Source organism: Vombatus ursinus, unplaced genomic scaffold (genome assembly GCF_900497805.2).
Source record: "Vombatus ursinus unplaced genomic scaffold, bare-nosed wombat genome assembly UNPS02014816.1, whole genome shotgun sequence".
Taxonomy (NCBI): domain Eukaryota; kingdom Metazoa; phylum Chordata; class Mammalia; order Diprotodontia; family Vombatidae; genus Vombatus; species Vombatus ursinus.
Window position 1 is genome coordinate 15,353,100 of NW_020954594.1, and position 19,383 is coordinate 15,372,482.

The window sequence follows — 19,383 nt, forward strand, 5'->3', positions numbered from 1 at the left end:
ATAGTACACTATTATCCATTTATGTAGCATCATATCAATTTCATAGGTTTTCTGGTTATTAAAAGTCATGTAAGATGCAGTATTTATGGTGGTTAATGATCAGATCTTGAGAAAATTATAAAAATCCATCTATACTGTATAATGCAGAGAACTAGACCTCATTTGTATTTATATCAGTTGCTTGATTTAATTTTTGATTAGAAAGAGGTTTTTGTTAATAAAATACAAGAATACATTATCCCTCTCTCTGCCTTCCCTCCCTTTCCTCTTCCCCTTAGGTTTTGCGTTGTCATTTTGTCTAATTATTAGAAATAATGAGGCCATATGGTAGTGTAAACCACAAAAAGACGGGAAAAAGACTTTATATTTACAATTAAAAAAAAAAAAAACATTCCCCAGTGATAACTATACTTTTTTCCCCCAGAGACAGGATCTCTTCTATGAGTTTAGATGTGAAAAATAAACTGTCTTTTAACACTTGAATTTCCTTCAACAGGATGATGAATGAAGTTGGGTGGTATATTTCCAGTTTCTCTTTTGAAAACAGGAAGGTAAGAAGAAAGATACTTTCTTTGCAAAGATAAAGAAAGATATTCTCTTTACAAAGCTAAGGCCTTCCCACATTCACTTTGCCCACAATATTTAATAATTAATGAACAGTTTTCTGATTAAAAACTATTTTGATCTTTTGGTTAAATCAGATCATTTTATGGTCATAAATAAGTTCATTTTGCTATTAAAATCATACTATACTGAATGAACATTGATTTTATTACATTATTTAAGTAATGCTTGAGTTCACTCTTCTTGGAAGTAAACAATATTAAAAAAGTAAACAGATTATTTTAATGAAGCCTTTTATTTTATTCCTTTTTAGCCTTCAAGGTTATGGAAGGATGAGTGGTTTCAATGAGCACACAGTGCATTAAATGTCTTGAAAAGTTTTCTTTTAATCAAAGTAGTATTGTTGACCTACTATTACTATTTGTTAAAGATTTTTGAGTGTTGTATAAAATATAATTTTAAAAATATTTTTAGCATATGTGGTTTATTCTGTACGTTATGAGTGCTGACCTCTTTCTGGGGCAAGTTAAGTGCCTAATATATTTGTACTGTTTCTGAAATTATGTGGTGTGTTATAGTGTTAACAGACACTCTCTGCAGCCTTTGATGTTTTAGATCACCTTATATTCTGAATACTCTTTTCTCTCTGGGTTTTCAAGGCACTGCTCTCTCACTGTTTCTCCTACCTAACAACTTCCTAGTATACTTTGCTCAACATTCACTCAGGTCAAATTCACTAACTGTCAAAGTTGTTTTGGTCCCTTTCTTTTTCCCCCTTTATGCTATCTCACTTGGGGAACTCATATCAGTTCCCACGACTTCAAATATTATCTGAATTAAGATGTTCTCAAGGCCTATATCTCCGGCCTTTATCTCTCTCCTAAGTTCCAGTCCTGCATCACAAATTGTACATGGGATGTTTCAAGACGAAGGTCTCAAGTATCTCAAATTCAACAAATCCAGAATTAAAACTCATGACCTCCACTCCTCCCTCACACACACCCAGAATTCTATCATCTTCCAAACTCTTCTATTACTACTGAGGACACTCTTCCAATCTTGATGTCATCCTAGATTCCTCTGTTATATTCACTCTACATACCCAATCTGTTGCTAAGTCTTGTGGTTTTTGCCTTCACAAAGCCATCTTATATATGCCTTTCTTTCTATTCACACAGCTGCCACCCTGGTAGAAGCCTCCATGACATGATTTCTGGACTACTGCAACAGCAGTCATGGTTGGCCTCTATGCTCAAATCTTTCCTCATCCCAATTTATTCTCTATTCAACAGCCAAAGTGATTTTCTTAGAGTGCAAGTCTGACTACGTCACTCCCCTACTCAATGAGCCTTAGTGGTTGCCCATTACTTCCAAGTTCAAATATAAAATTTCCTGTTCGTCACCGAAAGCCCTCCACATGTTGGACCATTCTTACCTTCAGTCTTCTTCCACTTTACTTGTCTCCATATGCACTATGATCCAGAAAGTGTGTATGGGATGTTTAAGGAGGACTAACAGCTCTGGTGTGAGGACTTGCAGAGGTCTTTTTAGGGCTGCTCATCTATCTTTGGTGTCCACCTAGCGCTCAACTCTCACCTGTGGCTCCAAGAAGCAGTAGCATACATGGTGGCCATACCTTAGTAAACCATTTCAGCAGAAAGGCTAAATTGGGGATAAGGAACTTTGTGACCTTCTGAGCACATGTTCTAGGTTCTCAAGTGTGGCCCTTTGACTGAATCCAAATTTCATAGAACAAATCCCTTTAATAAAAGGATCTGTTTCGTAAAACTTGGACTTGGTCAAAAGGCCGCACCCAAGAATCTAGAAGGCCACATATTGCCTCAAGATCACAGGTTCCCCACCCCTGGGCTAAACCATGTTGAGGGTAACTGATGGACTTCAAACCTGTTGGTGACTTAGGGGGATATCTACCCCAAGCATATGAAAACTTTTCCCAGTGAAAAGGGTAAATGAGAACAATTTGTTCCAATGGTTATGAAGGTAACTGAAGCAGCTGCTGTGGAGTACTTAGAGCTTGGTCAGACATTGAAGATGCCAAGGTCATCCACTGCATCCTGGGTCATCACCAGTCATCTTGACTTTTGTCTCGCCACTGGACATTAATGACTCTAGAAGAGGGACTGAGGCTGATGATTTTGTGCAACTCTGCCTCGATTAAATCCAATTCATGCATGGGTCAAGGTATCACCTTGTGATATCATTAGTCCTCTTCAAAAATGAAAGACAAACAACAACAACATGAACCAGAAACACTAAGCTTCTTGCTATTCCTTAAACATAACACTCCATTCTCAGATTCTATCTCCTGGCTTTCTTGAAGACTTTACTTAAATCCTACTTTCTTCTTTTTCTCTTTTTTTTTAATTTCTTTTTATTTCTTTTCTTTTCTTTTTTTTTTGTTTTTGGTTAGGCAATTGGGTTAAGTGACTTGCCCAGGGTCACACAGCTAGTAAGTACTAGGTGTCTGAGGCTGGATTTGAACTCAAGTCTTCCTGAATCCAGGGCCGGTGCTCTATCCACTGCACCGCCTAGCTGCCTCTGTTTTAGAATTTTTTTTTTTTGTGAGGCAATCAGGGCTAAGTGACTTGCCCAGGGTCACACAGCTAGTAAGTTTCTGAGGCCGGATTTGAACTCAAATCCTCCTGACTCCTAAATCCTACTTTCTGCAGGAGGCCTTTCACTTTCTTGAGCAAATAATTGGACCCATTTGAATGTCTTCTACATCTGATTGGCCACCAATAAAAGGTTATACTGAGCCGCCATTTAGTACATATCTACCTATTCCTTACACATCTTTTAATGCTTTAACTAATGATATAAACACAGTGTAAAAAGGATCTTCCTAACAACAACTCTGAGATATAAATAGTACAAGTATTATCACTCCCATTTTACAGATGAAGGAGATAAAGTGACTTGTCCACTGTCACATAGCTAAAAATAGTAAGACCCAGGACTGAAAACCAAGTTTCTCCTGACTCAAAGTCCAACTGTATTTTCACTATGCTCAACTTCTCTCTAACCAGGTCAATACAATATATTGCAACCCTAGTACTTCATATTCTCATATTGAAATTAGATACTGTATCCCCAGCACCCAGCACATAGTAGGTACTTAATAAATCCTTGTCATTTGAGTGAAATATGAAAATTTTCCTTTGTTAAAATTAAAAATTTCTATCTCCCTGTGAGCAGTGCCTTCTTTTTATTTACATTATTTTAAAAGCATGCTTATTGATTGTTGCCAACATTCTCCTTTTCCATATACATTGAATTCATAGGTTGAAACTGCATCCTAAGATGCAAAGTGCAGACTGAGAAGGGTAACCATGTTCCTCTCAAGGTGTAAAGTTGAGCTACACTGGGCACATAAAGGTGTCAAGAATGCCCCTAGATCTAAATGTGCAGTCTAAATAGTCCATCCTCTTCCATTATTCATCCCCCAGTACATTTACACTTGCTGTTCAGTCATTTCGGTCACATCTAATTTAATTCTTTATGACCCCATTTGGGTTGTCTTGGCAAAGATACTGGAGTGGTTTAGCATTTCCTTCTCCAGTTCATGTTATAGATGAGGAAACAGATACCAACAGGGTTAAGTGACTTGCCCAGGGTGACACAGCTAGTAAGTATCTGAGGCTGGATTTGAATTCAGGTCTTCCTGACTCCAGGTGTGGCACTTCATCCACTGAGCCACCTAGATGATAGTCTATAGCAAATGTTCATCCCTCTCCATGGTCACATCCCTGCTTTCCATATGAAGCTCTCAGAAGATAAACCACAGAAAAACCCAAGCATCTGTGCTTGACACAGGCACTCCAATAAACCAATTAATACATAGGGAAAGATCTAATTTTTCACCTATTGAGAGATCCTTTCAGTTCCCTTCCCCACTGCTGCTACTTCTTTCCATACTGTCTTAATCTCTTTCCAGACTAGTCCTACTCCTTGCCCTGTTGGTCCAACTTTTTGCTAGATCTTTCCATCTGGTTCTGTTGGTGACCTTTTCTATCGAGAAGCAGAATGGCAGAATGGACCCTGGGTTCATAAACTACCTCAGATACTTACTATGTGACCCCAGCCATGTCATTTTCCATCTCTGTATCTTGGTTTCCTTATCTATAAAATTAAGAGGTAGTACAGTGGCTATTAAGGTTCCTTCCAGTTTTACAGTTATGATCCTATCTTTGAGCAAACTTCCTTAAACCATCAACCTTTCACACAAGCACTTCCCTCACCTCCTTGCATTAATTGAAATCTGGGTTTCCTCTTTCCTTAAATTTATTTTATTCTACTACTTTGATTCACTAGAAAGCAAGGCAGAGAATGCTTATTCCTATTCCACCAAAACTTAACAGTATCTCTTCTTTTAAAGTACATACTATTTACTATATATACTCACTAATTAGTCAGTCAACAAGCATTTAATAATAAGTACTTACTACGTGCCAGGCACTGTGTTCTGTACTAGGGGCACAAATACAAGTAAAAAAGGAGATAGTCCCTGTCTTTAAGGAGCTCATATCCTACTAAGGGAAGACAACACATAAAAGGAGACCTGAAAAGTTAGAGAGAGTGAGGGGATGGTGGCTAAGTCCAGAGAATGAAAGATGGCTGGTCCTTCCCCAAAATGGAGGCTCCAAGAAGAACCCACCAATAGGAGAAGGGGCCTGAAAGGTTGGAGTCAGGAGGCAGCTGAGGCACAGTGGCATAGTACTGACTATGCGTGATGACTGGTCTGAGGATCCTCTGCAAAATGGAGATGTCAGGAAAAACCCAGCAATGGGAGAAGGGGTCTGCAGGAGCAGAGTCAAGAGATAGAGGAGCTATGACAACTAACTCAACACTACCATCTGCCAGTCTCCAATATAATGCAGCACTTGACTCACAGTCCTTTTCTCTACCCTACTCCTTGTCATCATCCTTAATAACTTCAACATTTGCTTCAGTTACTAATGCAACAGCTTATGTTTCCATCTCTTTGCCCTCCTCAGCTTCAGTGATTATGCTGCACTACACTGTCCAATTTTAGGCATGTCTATCTATGAAGAGGGGAATTAATCCAGCAGGAAATGTGCTGAAATAACTTAGCTTCTCCCTAACTTACTTTCTCTCTCAGAAAATAATTTCATCTCCTACTTTTGAGGGAGTTCCCATCCAACAATTACTACTTCAATTTATTTTCTTTTCCACTTCAAAATATTGCCTCCTGAATTTTCTTCCTGTTTCTAAGTTTTTCCTTTTGTAAGCCTAACACTTCCTACAAGATGTTTTTAATGCTATTCACTCCTGCAAACAATAGCCCCTCATTCTATTAGTCATTTTCTCTTAAAAACAAACAAACAAAAAACTTGTCAACAATTTTTAAAATAAACAGTTTTTTGAAATGAATTTATTGATGCATTTTATTTTGACAGAATATCCAAATAAACTCATTGACACAGTATATTATCCAAGAAAACATTTTATTATTAATAGAAAGGACCACAAGGTTATAGATACAGAGTTGAAGGCGAATTTGGTAGCCAAACAGTATAACCCACTTATTTTTCAGAAAAGGAAACTGAGGTACTGAGAAGTAAAATGATTTGTCCAAAGTTATACAAGGAATGAGTGTCAGTTCCTCTTACCATATTCTCAAACACTATTTTCACTCAGGCATTCTTGGCTGTGTCCTTTAACTTTGGCAATGTGGTATTAACTATTTTATTTGAGCAGAGTTTTATTGTTTCTCCAAATATTGTTGTTATCATTGTATATGCTGGTCTTCTGGCTCTGCTTCTATCATTTTGCATTGCTTTATACAAAGTTACCTGTATTTTCCATAATTCTTCATAATTTCCATTGTTTGTAGTAGAGTAATATTCAATTACAAATACATATATCATAATATGTTCATCCATTCCCCAATTGTTAGGCACATACATATTGTTTTTAGCATTATATCATTATAAAGGATACTACTATTTACAATTTTTGTATGTATGAGTTTTTTCTTTCTGTCAATAACAATAACATCCTAGGAAATAGTAGAATCTTTGGGTTAAAAGTTATGAATAATTTGGTAACTTTCTTGAATAATTCATATTATTTTCCTGGTGAAACCAAGTTATAACTCTACTAGTAGTGATTTAACATGCCTGTCCTCCCAAAATCACTTCAAAAATGAGTTTTCTCAGCTTTTAGGACCTTAGGACCTAGATTGTAAGTTAGTAAATTTGGGTTATTTTCATTTATATTTGTCCATTATTAACTATTTTAAATGTTTTAGCTAAGTACTTAAAATTTTTATTCTTTTGAAAATTATTGGTTCATGTCCTTTGACCAATTCTGGGAATGGTATTTAATCTTACTTATTTATGCCAATTTCCTATAGATTTTGTATATTAGCATTTCATTAGAGATATTTAATACAATAGTTTTTTCTACTCTCCTCTTAGGCTAAATTTGTTTTATTTTTGTAAAAGCTTTTTAATTTCATATAATTAAGATTATTGTTATCCTCTATCATTTATCTGTTTATGAATTTACCCCATTCATAACTATAAATTATATTAACTTCTATAAATTTTTATGGTCTGATTTTTTTATACTCCTCAGATACCTTGAAGCACTCATTACATATTTTCTAAATCAAAGAAGAGTCACTATTTCCTATTTGAATAATGCAATATTATTAATCTGAATATCATTTAAGTTAGAATGCAGCAAAAAGAAGTGAATTTGAGATTATAGGGAAATCAACACTATTCATTATGTAATTTTCAAAAGATAGATAGATTCTGAAATGTTTCATCATCTATAAAATTGACAGGACTGAACTAGTTCATCTCTAAGAAGCTTTTCAGCTCTAAAGCCAGTCATCTTATGCTCTTACTACAACTTCATTATTCACCTCTTAGATAGAATCTGCTAAATTCTCCTTCATATTCAATTTAACTAGATTTCAGCTTTATTAAATATTTAAGGAGATGGGATACCTGACTTGAGTGATTTATTCTTGGATTCAGATTCTAGCCCCTAAGCTTTGGCTCTGGGCACGTTTAGCCTCCAGATATCCTGAACTCTGCAGTTTAAAAATGAAAAGGTAACTAGAAATTCAGATTTGCTATTTGTCTTGGTATAAGTTAATCTTCGTGGATCCGTATCTGTATATCTCTCAATGTGAATGGATTGATGAGTTCTTTGTAAATCATTCTCATAATCAATTAATCAATAAACATTTATTAAGCACCTACTGTATGCCAGACATTGTGCTAAACGGGAAAGATACACAAAGAGGCAAAGGACAGTCCCTGCCCTCAGGGATCTTACAATCTACAGGGGGACACAACATACAAAGTAAGCTATATACAAGATAAATAGAAAACAATTAAAAGAAAGAAAGCACTGGAATTAAAAAGGATTAGGGAAAGTTTGTAGAAGATGAGATTTTAGTTAGGACTCAAAAGAAACCAGAGAGGTCAATAGTCAGAGGGGAAGAGGGAGAGTATTCCAGGAATGAGGGACAGTCTGAGAAAATACCCAGAGCCTAGAGATTGACTATCTTGTTCCTGGAACATCCAGGAGACGAGTGGCTCTGACTCTAAGACTATATTTTGGGGAGTAAGGGGTAAGAAGACTGAAGTACTAGGACTGAAACGTAGTACTTTATACTGCTGGGCAAGTCAGTGAACTTCTCTCACCCAAGTTTCCTCATTTGTAAAATAGGGGAGGGAGTGTTAATAAGATACCTTCTATAACTCATTCCAACTCAAAATCTGTGCTCCTTTGTCCATGGCACTGTCTATATTAGTCACTAGAAATACAAAGATTAAAAACAAAACACCAGCCTTCAAGGACTTGCAGATTCTATTGGGAAGATATGACATGTACAAAAATAAGCAAATACTAGGAGGTAAAGAATCTTCCTACAGCTGAAGGAGTAGGAATGGCTTCTGGTAGGAAGAACACTTAAGCTGAGTCTTTAAGGAAGTCAGGGATACTCAGAGGCAAAGGTAAAGTTAAAGTGTGCTCTGGGCAAAAGCACAGAGATGAGAGGTGAAGTTTGGTGAAAAGTTAGTCATTAGATTGGTTGGAAGCCAAAGTGCAGCAGGGTGGGTGGGAATATGACATAGGTCTAGAGCTGGACTGTGGATGACTCTACAATGTCACATCGAAGAGTTTAAATTTTATATTAGGAAAAAGACTAACAGGTTAATAAGCTCAGCACAGCATGTGAATATATATTTCCCACTGAGGAGAGTTTCTGGTGGTAGTTTCCTTGCACTGTTGTCCATTAGCATATTTTCTCTGCTTTGAATGCCTAGATTAGCTCAATTCATATCAAGCATTCAAGTACTTCAATTGTCAAAATGGGCTGAACCAAGCCTTTTGGTAAATCTGAGCATGTGTATATACCTTTTACATTTTTCAGCCCCTTTCTGTCATTAGTCACGAGCAGTTTCACATGACTTCTTGGATGAAAGGGAGGAATTCCTCCTCCACTCCAACACAATAAAACACATGCGAGCATGTGTTAAATGGGTAAGAACAAAAATTCCAAAAGTTTATCGTGAAACTCTTTCAAAATAAACAACATTATCTTTAATCAATGCTTGGCAATCAGCATATCATCTTTTTGAGAAAGGGATTGGTCAATGTGGTTGATCCCACTAAGGCTCTAATACTTACTTAGAATCAAATCCAAGAAGACAACTAGTAAGACAATTCAGGCTGTATAAACAAGAGCTCTTAACTCTCATCTCTACTACCAAAGCTCACATTTAGTTCCTGCCCTGAATTCCCTTTGAAGACAATGAGTGCCTGGGAATAAAAAAATAAATAAGGGCACTGAAAACAGAGCCAGGAGTATTCTGTTAGTACTGCCAAGATATGTTTACCAATTTCTTCTTTGTTCTTCTAAAAGTCAAAGAGTTTGTGATTTTTTGCAATAGTGCTGAAGACTCAATTGCCTTTAAACCGAAGAAACCTAATTAGTGAGCTGGGTTTTTAAATATTCAGCTAACTTTAAGTGGAGTTTTCTCCCACCTGGATAAAATTAAGCAGTTGATAAGTGCATCTCCTGGTAAGAGAGATTTGGGGGGGGGGGGGAAGAAACTAAACTAAACCAAATGCTTTCATTTGGAACCTAATCTCTCCCATTAGCCCAGCACATTCATATAAACTCAGCTCCAATAGTATTCTTCTCACTCAGCAGGACAAAGATGATCTTCTCAGCAGCAAAGCTTGAGCAATGCAAACAATTTTTCTTCATTTCCCCACCTCCCCTATCAGAATTGATCCAAAGAAAAAGCCAAGGGGATGGCATCGGAATGGGAGATTTTTGTTTGTTTATTTTTTTTTTCTGCTGCCTCCAGATTGCCCTTCAGGTTACTTCATTCCCTTAAAAGAGATTATCTTAAATTTACCCTGGCCAAAACAAAACAAAACAAAGCATTGACACAAATTTCTGCTACAGTCAAAAGTAGCTCACTGCAAAAGATTCAAGTATATTTAATTTATTCATAATTAATTTCCTGATTGGACCACATCAAAACTCTGAAACCAGCTGGCCACTTGGGGATAAAGGGCTATTGCAATTATCAGAGCAAACCAAATGCCACCTTTTGTTCTTCCTCCAATCTCCTCCTTTAATGAATGTCCTTTAGTGAATGATTTTGTGTTTCCCATTTAAAGAGGATTACATAGGAAACATGACTCATGGCTGGAGAGCAGAGAACTCTCTAGCATTTCATTACCTGCCAAATATAAACTAGGTTATTGTTTTTGACTCCTGCCAGGCATGCACCTTTCCCAGCTACCCATCACTTCAACACAGTATGGCAGGTTAGTTCAGCCTTGGGAGCCATTCACAAACAGATTCTGTCAAATGTGTCCTTGGCCCTTCTTCAGTAGTGACTTCCTTTGTGTTTAGGACACTGTGGAGGAGTTTGCTGGCTACAGCATCCCTATGATAGCACTGAAGGGCTATATGCCATTACTATTTGTGTTCTGACTGTCAAATTCCTAAAGACAGACATCTGTGGCCTCTCCTCCAGGTACAATACTGAAGTGCTACAAATTTCACTTTTAGTAGCTATTGGATACAAGAATTCTATTAGTTGCATTAGATGGAGTCATAAGAAATATCCAGTTAGGTCATCTGGATATGGTGGGTGTCACAGTTAGACTAAGATAAAAAAATCACTTTGCTAGCTTACAGTGTTTCCCCATTGGTATACTCTATATTAAAGTGCCATTTATAAACAGTTGATTATTATTTATTAATGTGTGAAGCACTTTATCGCATGCTGGATAACAACTTAAATTCATGTATTAAAGATGCACATATATGACTTAATAAGATTTACGTCTCATAATATTCTTTACAACAGCTTCTCATAGCCTCATCCATTAAGCATTTATTACTAATGCATTTTATAACATACTTTATAATACATTATTTGAGCAAGTAGGTACATTTAGTGATCATTTCGTAAATAAGAATGAAGCATTTATAAATGGCACCTCAATTTAAAGTGTTACCTTCACATTACTAGATAGCCACTCACCATTCATCTTGCTTTGCAATTATCCTCCAAATGCACCACTTAATAAAACAGACACTAAGTTCCATTCCCTCTTCATCTGATTAAAAGTTTATTGAGTCATTTCCTGCATCTACTTTCAGATGTTAGAGGCTTGAAGGCATGTTGAGATTTTTTGATGATGCCAAACTTATATTTAATAATATTTCTGAAAAGATGAGAGCAGTCAAGAGATAACTACTTACCAGATTAGAAAGAGCTTGTTGCTTAGATTCTTTGTAGAATTCTATTTTCCTATTAGAAAGGACAATCCAGGAAGTGGACCAGTTTTTCCTTTAAAAAAATAAAAGCAAAGCAAGTTTATGAATTGAAGAAGTCATATCATAATTGTGCTTCTATGTATTTTAGGTACTGGGTACAAATCTTTAAAGAAAACTTTTAACCAGCTCTTCAAGATGTTGTCTATTAAGTGCTCATCAGTATATATTCGAGGACCACACTGGCAATTGGAAAAATATTCTGTAATAATAAAAACTTGGGTGCTACCTACTCTCTGAAACTTTCCCTTCCCTTCTGGGTGAAAGGGCCTTTCCCCTCCTCAGTCTTCTATAGTACTTTGCACTTTTTATAGCGCTTTGCCCAGATCTCTTTTTACATTTTATGTAACTCTTCTTTGTATCACAGTTATTGCTTTGAGTGTCTTTTCTTCCTATTATATAGTAAGTACCTTGAAATCACATAGTATTTGTTGAATGAATGAATAAACGTATTCTTTCCTAGGGACATTTTCCCGTAAACTAAAAGGTCATGGATAAGCTTATTCTTGAATCTTCCTAAAAAATTCCCTTGCTCCTGGAAATATCACTTTTGTAAGCGATAAAGACAAGAAAAGAAAATAGCGTGACCAAGGTCTTACAGCAAGGCAATGGTAAGATAGAAGCATAAGCTAGAGACCTTATCTCTGCTATTAAGTCTGCTCATTGGATAAGCATGATTCAGACTGTAGGTCAGGATACAAATAGGACACATTTTTAATATGTTTTAATTGTGGTAAAAGTAGAATTTTAAGGACAGAGGTGCTGGAGAGTACATTGAGTTCCTCTCAAGAAATAACATGTCTCTCCAACCAGTCAACAGTCCTGAATTTACAGCCAAAATTATAAAAGGAGATGATTCCTAAAGATAGCCGATAAATCCTGCCTCTTAATTTGGAAACCAGGGGTGATTTTATTTTTATGATTCATGGAATGAATCCTGAAAGAAGGAGAAAACTTTGTGACCATTTAGTTCAACATTTCTTCTCTCCAATCCTTTTCAAGATGAGGGAACTGAGGCTGAGAGGTTAAGTAGCTTTCCAAGGTCAAATATTCAGTTCATGTCAGTCAGGATGAGAGATGAGGCAAGTTAGTTCCTAATCTAATGCTCTTCCCAATGCATCATGTTTTTTTTTTTATTTTAGGATCATAAAGTAGAAGGAAGAGTTCAGTTCACACAAAGAGCAAAGAAGTCTTTGGAAGTTTTTTTAAGGAGACCCACCGGAAAACCTACAAAATATATTTGTAATTCAGTTTTACAACAACATTTTACCTTCAATTTCTTCTTTTTTATTTGAACTTACTGACTTGATTGAAGGCATACTGGTTCAATAAGGATAATCTTTTCAAAAGGAAATTTGCTCTTGAATTTTTCAAACTGTAAAATTGGGTTTAACATTTAAGAAATATTTGTTTCTTGGGCATTTGTTGCATACAATTTATATGAACTCCATGTTTTTTGACCTACTTGAGGTAATTTTTTTTCTACCTCCAGATTTCTGGACTTAAAATTACGCTCTTCCTGCATTAAAACTTTAATTTGAATGTCCTTTGCATGAAGCACCATGGTGAAAAGCCCAATGCACTCAATGCTATGACTGCAGATGCTCACCTACCAGTCTATCATGACTGACTTGGGGTATGCTCCTTCTGCTATGTTGTGGAAGCAGCAGAATGAGCCCAGAATGGATCTTCAGGATCTGAAACTAACACTCCATGGATGACTTGTGTGGAAAAGTGGTGGCTTTGGGATATGGGTGATGAGAGCACTCACTGCTTAATGTAACTCCTTGTTATTTGGCTGGCTGCTTTAGGCAAACCCCCTGTGCATTAATATTGTGTCACATAATTTGTCCTTATTTATGGGAGATTCAATAGAAAAGATTCCAATAGATGATTATGCTGTGGATTCCAATAGATGATTATGCCTTGAATACCATGGACCTGGGAGCAGCCAAAGGAGGGAAGGCTCTGGTGCTTTGTGACATCACAGATAGAAGGACAGACAGACAGACAGATAGAAAAGGATTCTTTCCAAGTTTTACTTTTTCTTCTATTCATGGCTCTGCATTTCAAGACTGTAAGGCAACTGGCCATTTTTAGAAATAATATTTTATGCTGCAGCATCTTTTTTCACATGAGCCTTTTGGTTTAAATTTAAAGAGTTTCAGTAAAGGGTTTAGTAAAGGGTTTTCTCCCTTTCACAGAACTAGCCAAAACATCTTCTACACATGTCAGACTTCAGCACACGTTCTTTATCTCAACTTCTCAAATTTAAAAGATGAATGTACAAAACTTTGTGGTTCACACTTCAAATTCAGCTCAAATTAAATTATTTTTAATATTCTTACTGAGCAGGTACCTGCATGTTTAAGGAATTGCAAAACTTTAGGTGATACAAGGTGAATAAGATGAAGAAGTCCATTCTCACAAGAAACTTAGAATTTAGTGGGCACAGGTAAGACAAGTACCCAACTAACCATGGAAAAATATCATAAGTGCCTTAAAAGAAATATAAAAAATGCTATGAAAGTCTAGGGAAAGGAAAGATTATATCTTTTGAGGGGTATCAAGGAGAGCTTCATGGAGGAGGTGACATTTGAGCTAGTCTTAAAAAATGAGTAGGATTTCAAGTAGAGAAGTAGTAGAGACAAGAGAAAGCATTCTAAGGGACAGGAATAAATACCATGAGAGCAATGAATAAGAAGTGGGGAATCCTAGAATGTGTTTGGAAACAATAAATAATCCAGTACAGCTTTATAGTGGAGTACATTTGGAGAAAGAAATAACAAACCATTCCAATATCTTTCCCAAGAAAACCCCAAATGGGGTCACGAAGAGTCAGACTTGACTGAAATGACTGAACAGTGATACATTTGGGAAGGTTGTAGGATGTGAGGACTTGACTTTTGCATGACAATGTTTTACCTCTTTTTGACTTAACATACACCCACGTGTCCATATATCCTATTCTCACCCAAACCTTCAAGTCTGCACCTTCTTCTCCCAGCCCCTAATTTCTGTATGCGTTCTTTACCAAGAATACTAAGGACATCTATAATAAATTCCCTGAATTCCTCTCCTCTGAGTCTCTGTCAGGGGTGGAGAACCTGCAGCCTTGAGGCCACTGGTTGCCCACCCCTGTATCTAATCCAGCTCAGAAGTGGGAGATCTTTAATCTTACCAAAGCTAACTACTCTACCTGTATCCTTAAACTTACTGTCATCACCTCTTTCCTCAATGATCTTGCTCTATCTTTCATTCCCTCTCATTCCATTCAGTTTAATAAATATTTACCAATTACCTATTATGCGCCAGGCACTGTGCTAAGCCCTGGGGATACAAATAAGAAAAAGAAACATTCCTTGACCTCAAAGAGCTTACAATCTACTGGGAGAAGACAACACATAAAGGCAGCTGGAAAGATTTCGGAATGGGTAGGAGAGGGGAGGAAGGGTCAGGGGAGGGGAGACATTCTGCTGAGTAGGGGTCAAGCAGAGTCACCGATGGAGAATAGAGTTACCAGAGCAGTTTTGAGTCCTCTATTAAAGGAGATCCAGCCCTCCAATCAGAGAGGAGAGTATACAAACCTTTCCATACATCCTCAATCTCTCCTTCTCTCTGGGCCCTTCCTTATCCTACAAATATACTCAGATCTTCCCCATTCTTAAAAAAAATTATCCTTTCCTCAGCTACTCCTTTAAGCATACCCTCTTACCTCTTTTTTTTTTTTTTTACCTCTTCACTGATAAACTTCTAGAATAAATACTTCACTTGCTCCTTCTTTTCATTCCCCATTCTCTCCTTCCTCTAAATTTTTATAATCTGGCTTCTTCTCTCGCTGTTCTTTTTAAACATTTCTTTCTAAGATCAACTATGACCATTTCTCCCTCTAAAGTCAATGTTAATTTCTGTCCTCGTTTTTTCTTTATTATATATGTATTACATATACCACATCTGTTTCTCTATCTATATGTATATGTATATCTATCTATAACATTTGGTGACCATCTCTCCTTAACTTCTCTCTTGGTTGCTGCGACAGCGCACTTTTAGGGCTTATCTCATGCCTCTCTCACTAATTCTTCTCCATCTTCTTGTGTCTCCCTCTCCCTGTGCCTTAAATGTGGGTACCTCCAAGGTTCATGCCTTGGCTCCCTTCCCATCCATTTTTACTTGCTCAGCTATACTGATCTCATCCACTCTCATGGCATCTGCCTCTGTCTGACATTTAAATCTCTTCACAACCTGGTCTTCCTACATTTCCAGTTTTCTTATGCTTTACTCCCCTCTGGGCCTGGCACCTGGTAGATGCTTAATAAATGCTTGGTGGTTGATATAGGTGACTCTCCACTCTCCAGCTTTATCTCCAACTTGCCATAGCTATAGATCTCTATTTCCAACTGCTTGCTGGATATCTCCACTTCAATAAGTCACTGATTTCTCACATGACGCCCAGAACAAAATCACCTAGCTTTTCCAAATGAGCTTCCTCAGCTCCTAACAACTTTGTAAGTAAATGTGCTGTTGAAGGTACATTACTACTATTCTCTCTGTAAACAAGGCTCAAAAGTTGAGAGTTGTCTTTGCCTGTGCCCTCTCTATCCAAGACTGCCAAATCCTGCCTGTTCCTTTTCTAAAGAATCATTTCCATCCATTACTTTACTCCTATTTTTAACACACACACACACACACACACACACACATACACACACACACACATACACACACACACACACACGCCCCTCATTGCCTCTTGCTCGCATTGCTGTAATAGTCTTCAAAGTGGAGCTTCCTGCCCCCAATTTGTCCTCTCTCCAATCTGTTTTACATCCCTGCTAAGTGATCTTCTTAAGGCATTGCTCTGATTTTGTCACTCCTCTATCACAAAGTGTCAGTTTCTCTACATCGAATCATCTACTGGCCCTGCCATTTGAGGCCTTGGCCATTCTACTCCACACTACCATCATGTCCCTTGTTTGAAGTACTATGCATCTATTGATGAGCCTAAAATCACCTAAATCTGTCTTAATTCCTTCTGGGTAAAACTTTAGGTTTTATATGCCTTTTCTCCTTGTTGGAAGTCACAATGGTCCATCCTGAGTTAATTTTTGTCTTGACTTTTCAACAAATCTATTACCTTCCTGTCCTCTAGCTCAACAACATACTTCCCGCATGCCTTTAGTGTCTAACTGGCCTTTTTGATCTATCAATTAGCAAGTTTTTCAGAATGCCTACTATGTATTAAGTACTATACTAAGTTCAATGAGACATACAAAGAAGTATTAAACATAGTCTCTTCTGTGAAGAAGCTGATTGGAATCCTTGTCCTCATTAAAGAAAGGCTACTTGCTTACCCTAGCCCAAGTATTCTGTAATCCTCACCCTAAGCCCAGTTAGGTTCATTGATCCATAGCTATCTAGAGTCAGGATTTCACTTTGAGAGAGGGAGGCATTATCATTTTACTACTTCTATTCTTCTGGGAATCTTCCTGGACATACCTCAAGTGGGCAAAGGTGAGATATGAGTGCTAATTGCTCTCTCTCTCTGAAATACTCTCTCATACATACTGTATCAGGGAATCCATAACTTCAACGAAGACAGGCTACTTCTCCAAAGTAGATTAAAGAGACATTTCCCATATCATACCCCCCAAAAAACAGGTGAATACTAGATACTACTATTCTTCCTACAGTTGAGAAAACTTCTCTGGACCAGGAAATGTTGCTTTTCATTCAAATTTGTTTTAAATACAACACTCATTAGGTTAAAAATAAAATCAGTCAACTACAAATGGATAGAGAAGTAAATCCTTACCAAGAAAATCACTACCAATCAGTTCATTGTGTGTGTGAGGTGGGAGGGTATTGCATCCAAAAGAAAATGCTTACAAATGTCTTATAAAAATAAACTAGTGCTGTACTGATACAGGAAATTTAAAGGGAAGAAATGTATTTGCTACATAGAGCCTTATAGAAATTCTTTGCATTCTAAAAAATGGACACCGGAGGGCAGCACATTATAACACCAACATTGATCACATTTACTCTTCTAAAGGAAGCTGAATGGAAGATGGTCCTTAGAAGACACTCATTACCCGTGCACCAAATCCTTTATATTTTTCCTTGTTAAATAAGTGAATATTTGATGAACCCTTTTAGTTTTATCACTGTTAATGACACCACCCACAACCACCTCTTCTTATTTAAGGAATGACAGCAACAAAGCCCAAAAAGTCATCAGGCGAAGAAAATGATTTTATTTTGGATATTCCTGAAATTCACTTCCTTTTGCTAACTGTTTGACTCAGGCTTGTTGACTTTGATTCTTGCCATTCTTCTGCAGTGATGGGAGGAGAAACAATATTCTCTGAAAACTCTGTGACTAAGTTACTTTAAAAGCACTTGGGCAATATTACCTTTCTTATCTCTTACCTAGATAAGTTAGTATAGGTCTACTAATTTATCCCTTCAATGTACTCCTGACTGCTTTGGCGTCTTATAATTCACTATCATTAAGCACCCTGAAAAGAAACATTTTTTGCAATATATATCTTCAGGCATTGTGTCTAACAAGTAGAAATCTCATAGAGACAGGTAGAACTCAGATGATAGAAATTTTGATTATGCATGGAATGGTAAGCATAAAAACAGAAAACCATTTTGTAAAATCACTTTAAACTATGCCCCTTCTCCAAACTCTGAAGTATCTTCCCTCAGTCCCTTCTCTAGTTCCTTCTGAACTATAAACAGGGATATAGATGCCTTTGCCTGACCCTCTGCCACAGTACTTCACCCTGAGACTAACTCAATGAATGGTGAGTCCCTGCAGTCCCTGCCTCAAAGCTCCATATCATAAGAAGACCCAGCCACACTCTCCACACTGGCTCACCCTCTATCCTGCTTTACCTTCACTCTGTCTGCCTGGCCCCCACATAGTTACCTTCTTTTCCTCCCTCCTGCATCCCTGCTTTCTAGCTTCCCATTATGTTTTATCTTCCTTTATTAGAATATAGGTTTCTTGAAAGTATAGTCTGTTTTACTTTATTGTTTTTGTATCCCTGGTGCTTAGCACAGTGCCTGGCATATAGCAAAATGCTTAATAAATGCTTTAACTGGCTAGTCAACTAGCAATCTCTATGTACATATATGTATATCTATATATGCAGGTATCTATAGCTATCTCTATAGCTATATCTATACATACATACGCACAGATATACAGATGTAATTGTTTTGGAAGAATTAATTTAGATAGTGGACAAAAAGTGATAGAAACAAAGTAAATTCTTATGAATGTTGTATCTACTTACCCTAGGCCTAAAGAGGGCCATTTAAAGAAAAATCAGAGGAATAAATAAGTAGCTAGTAAGTATGCATCGCAGAAGTATTGTCACTGGAAGAGGGATCAGAGTTACTCAGCTTAGCCTCAAGGGCCATAAGGAGGAGCAATAAGTCAAAAATATCAATGACATTTTATTTTGATGTAAGAGAAAATTTCCTAACAATTAGGATTCAGCTAAAATGTAATGAGCTCCTTGTATGATAGTCAGTTCCCTGTCACTCACGTACAGGTCTGTATGCCACAGTGATAGACAATACTTTTTTTAAAAAAAAATGAATATAAGTGAGTCTTGGGATAGGTTGGACTAGCATCTGGGAGAACTAGAAAAAGTTTCATGAAGAAGGTGGGATTTGAGCTGATTCTTGAAGGAAATAAGGGATTCCAAATAGTAGCAGTGAGAAGAACATATATTCCAAGAAAAGGGGACAGTCAATGAAAAGCATGTAAATGGGAGATGGGGTATTGTATGTGGAGAACGTTGAATATAAGAAGACTGAAGGAAGCAGGTTGTAAAGAGATTTAAATATCCAAAAGAATTTATATTGAATCTTAGGGGTAATAGGGAGCCCCTGGAGCTTATTGAACCAAGGGATGATGTGATTAGAAACTG

The 19,383-nt window shown here is 37.1% G+C and overlaps 1 protein-coding gene across 1 annotated transcript in view; it reads right to left on the reverse strand.

Moving 5' to 3' along the window:
• Nucleotides 1–19,383, reverse strand: part of ARHGAP15 (Rho GTPase activating protein 15) — an 820,106-nt gene that overhangs the window by 670,551 nt on the left and 130,172 nt on the right. Inside the window, exon 5 of the mRNA XM_027835584.1 lies at nucleotides 11,360–11,447. Within this exon, the coding sequence (XP_027691385.1) occupies nucleotides 11,360–11,447 (88 nt within the window). The remainder of the gene's footprint in view (nucleotides 1–11,359; nucleotides 11,448–19,383) is intronic.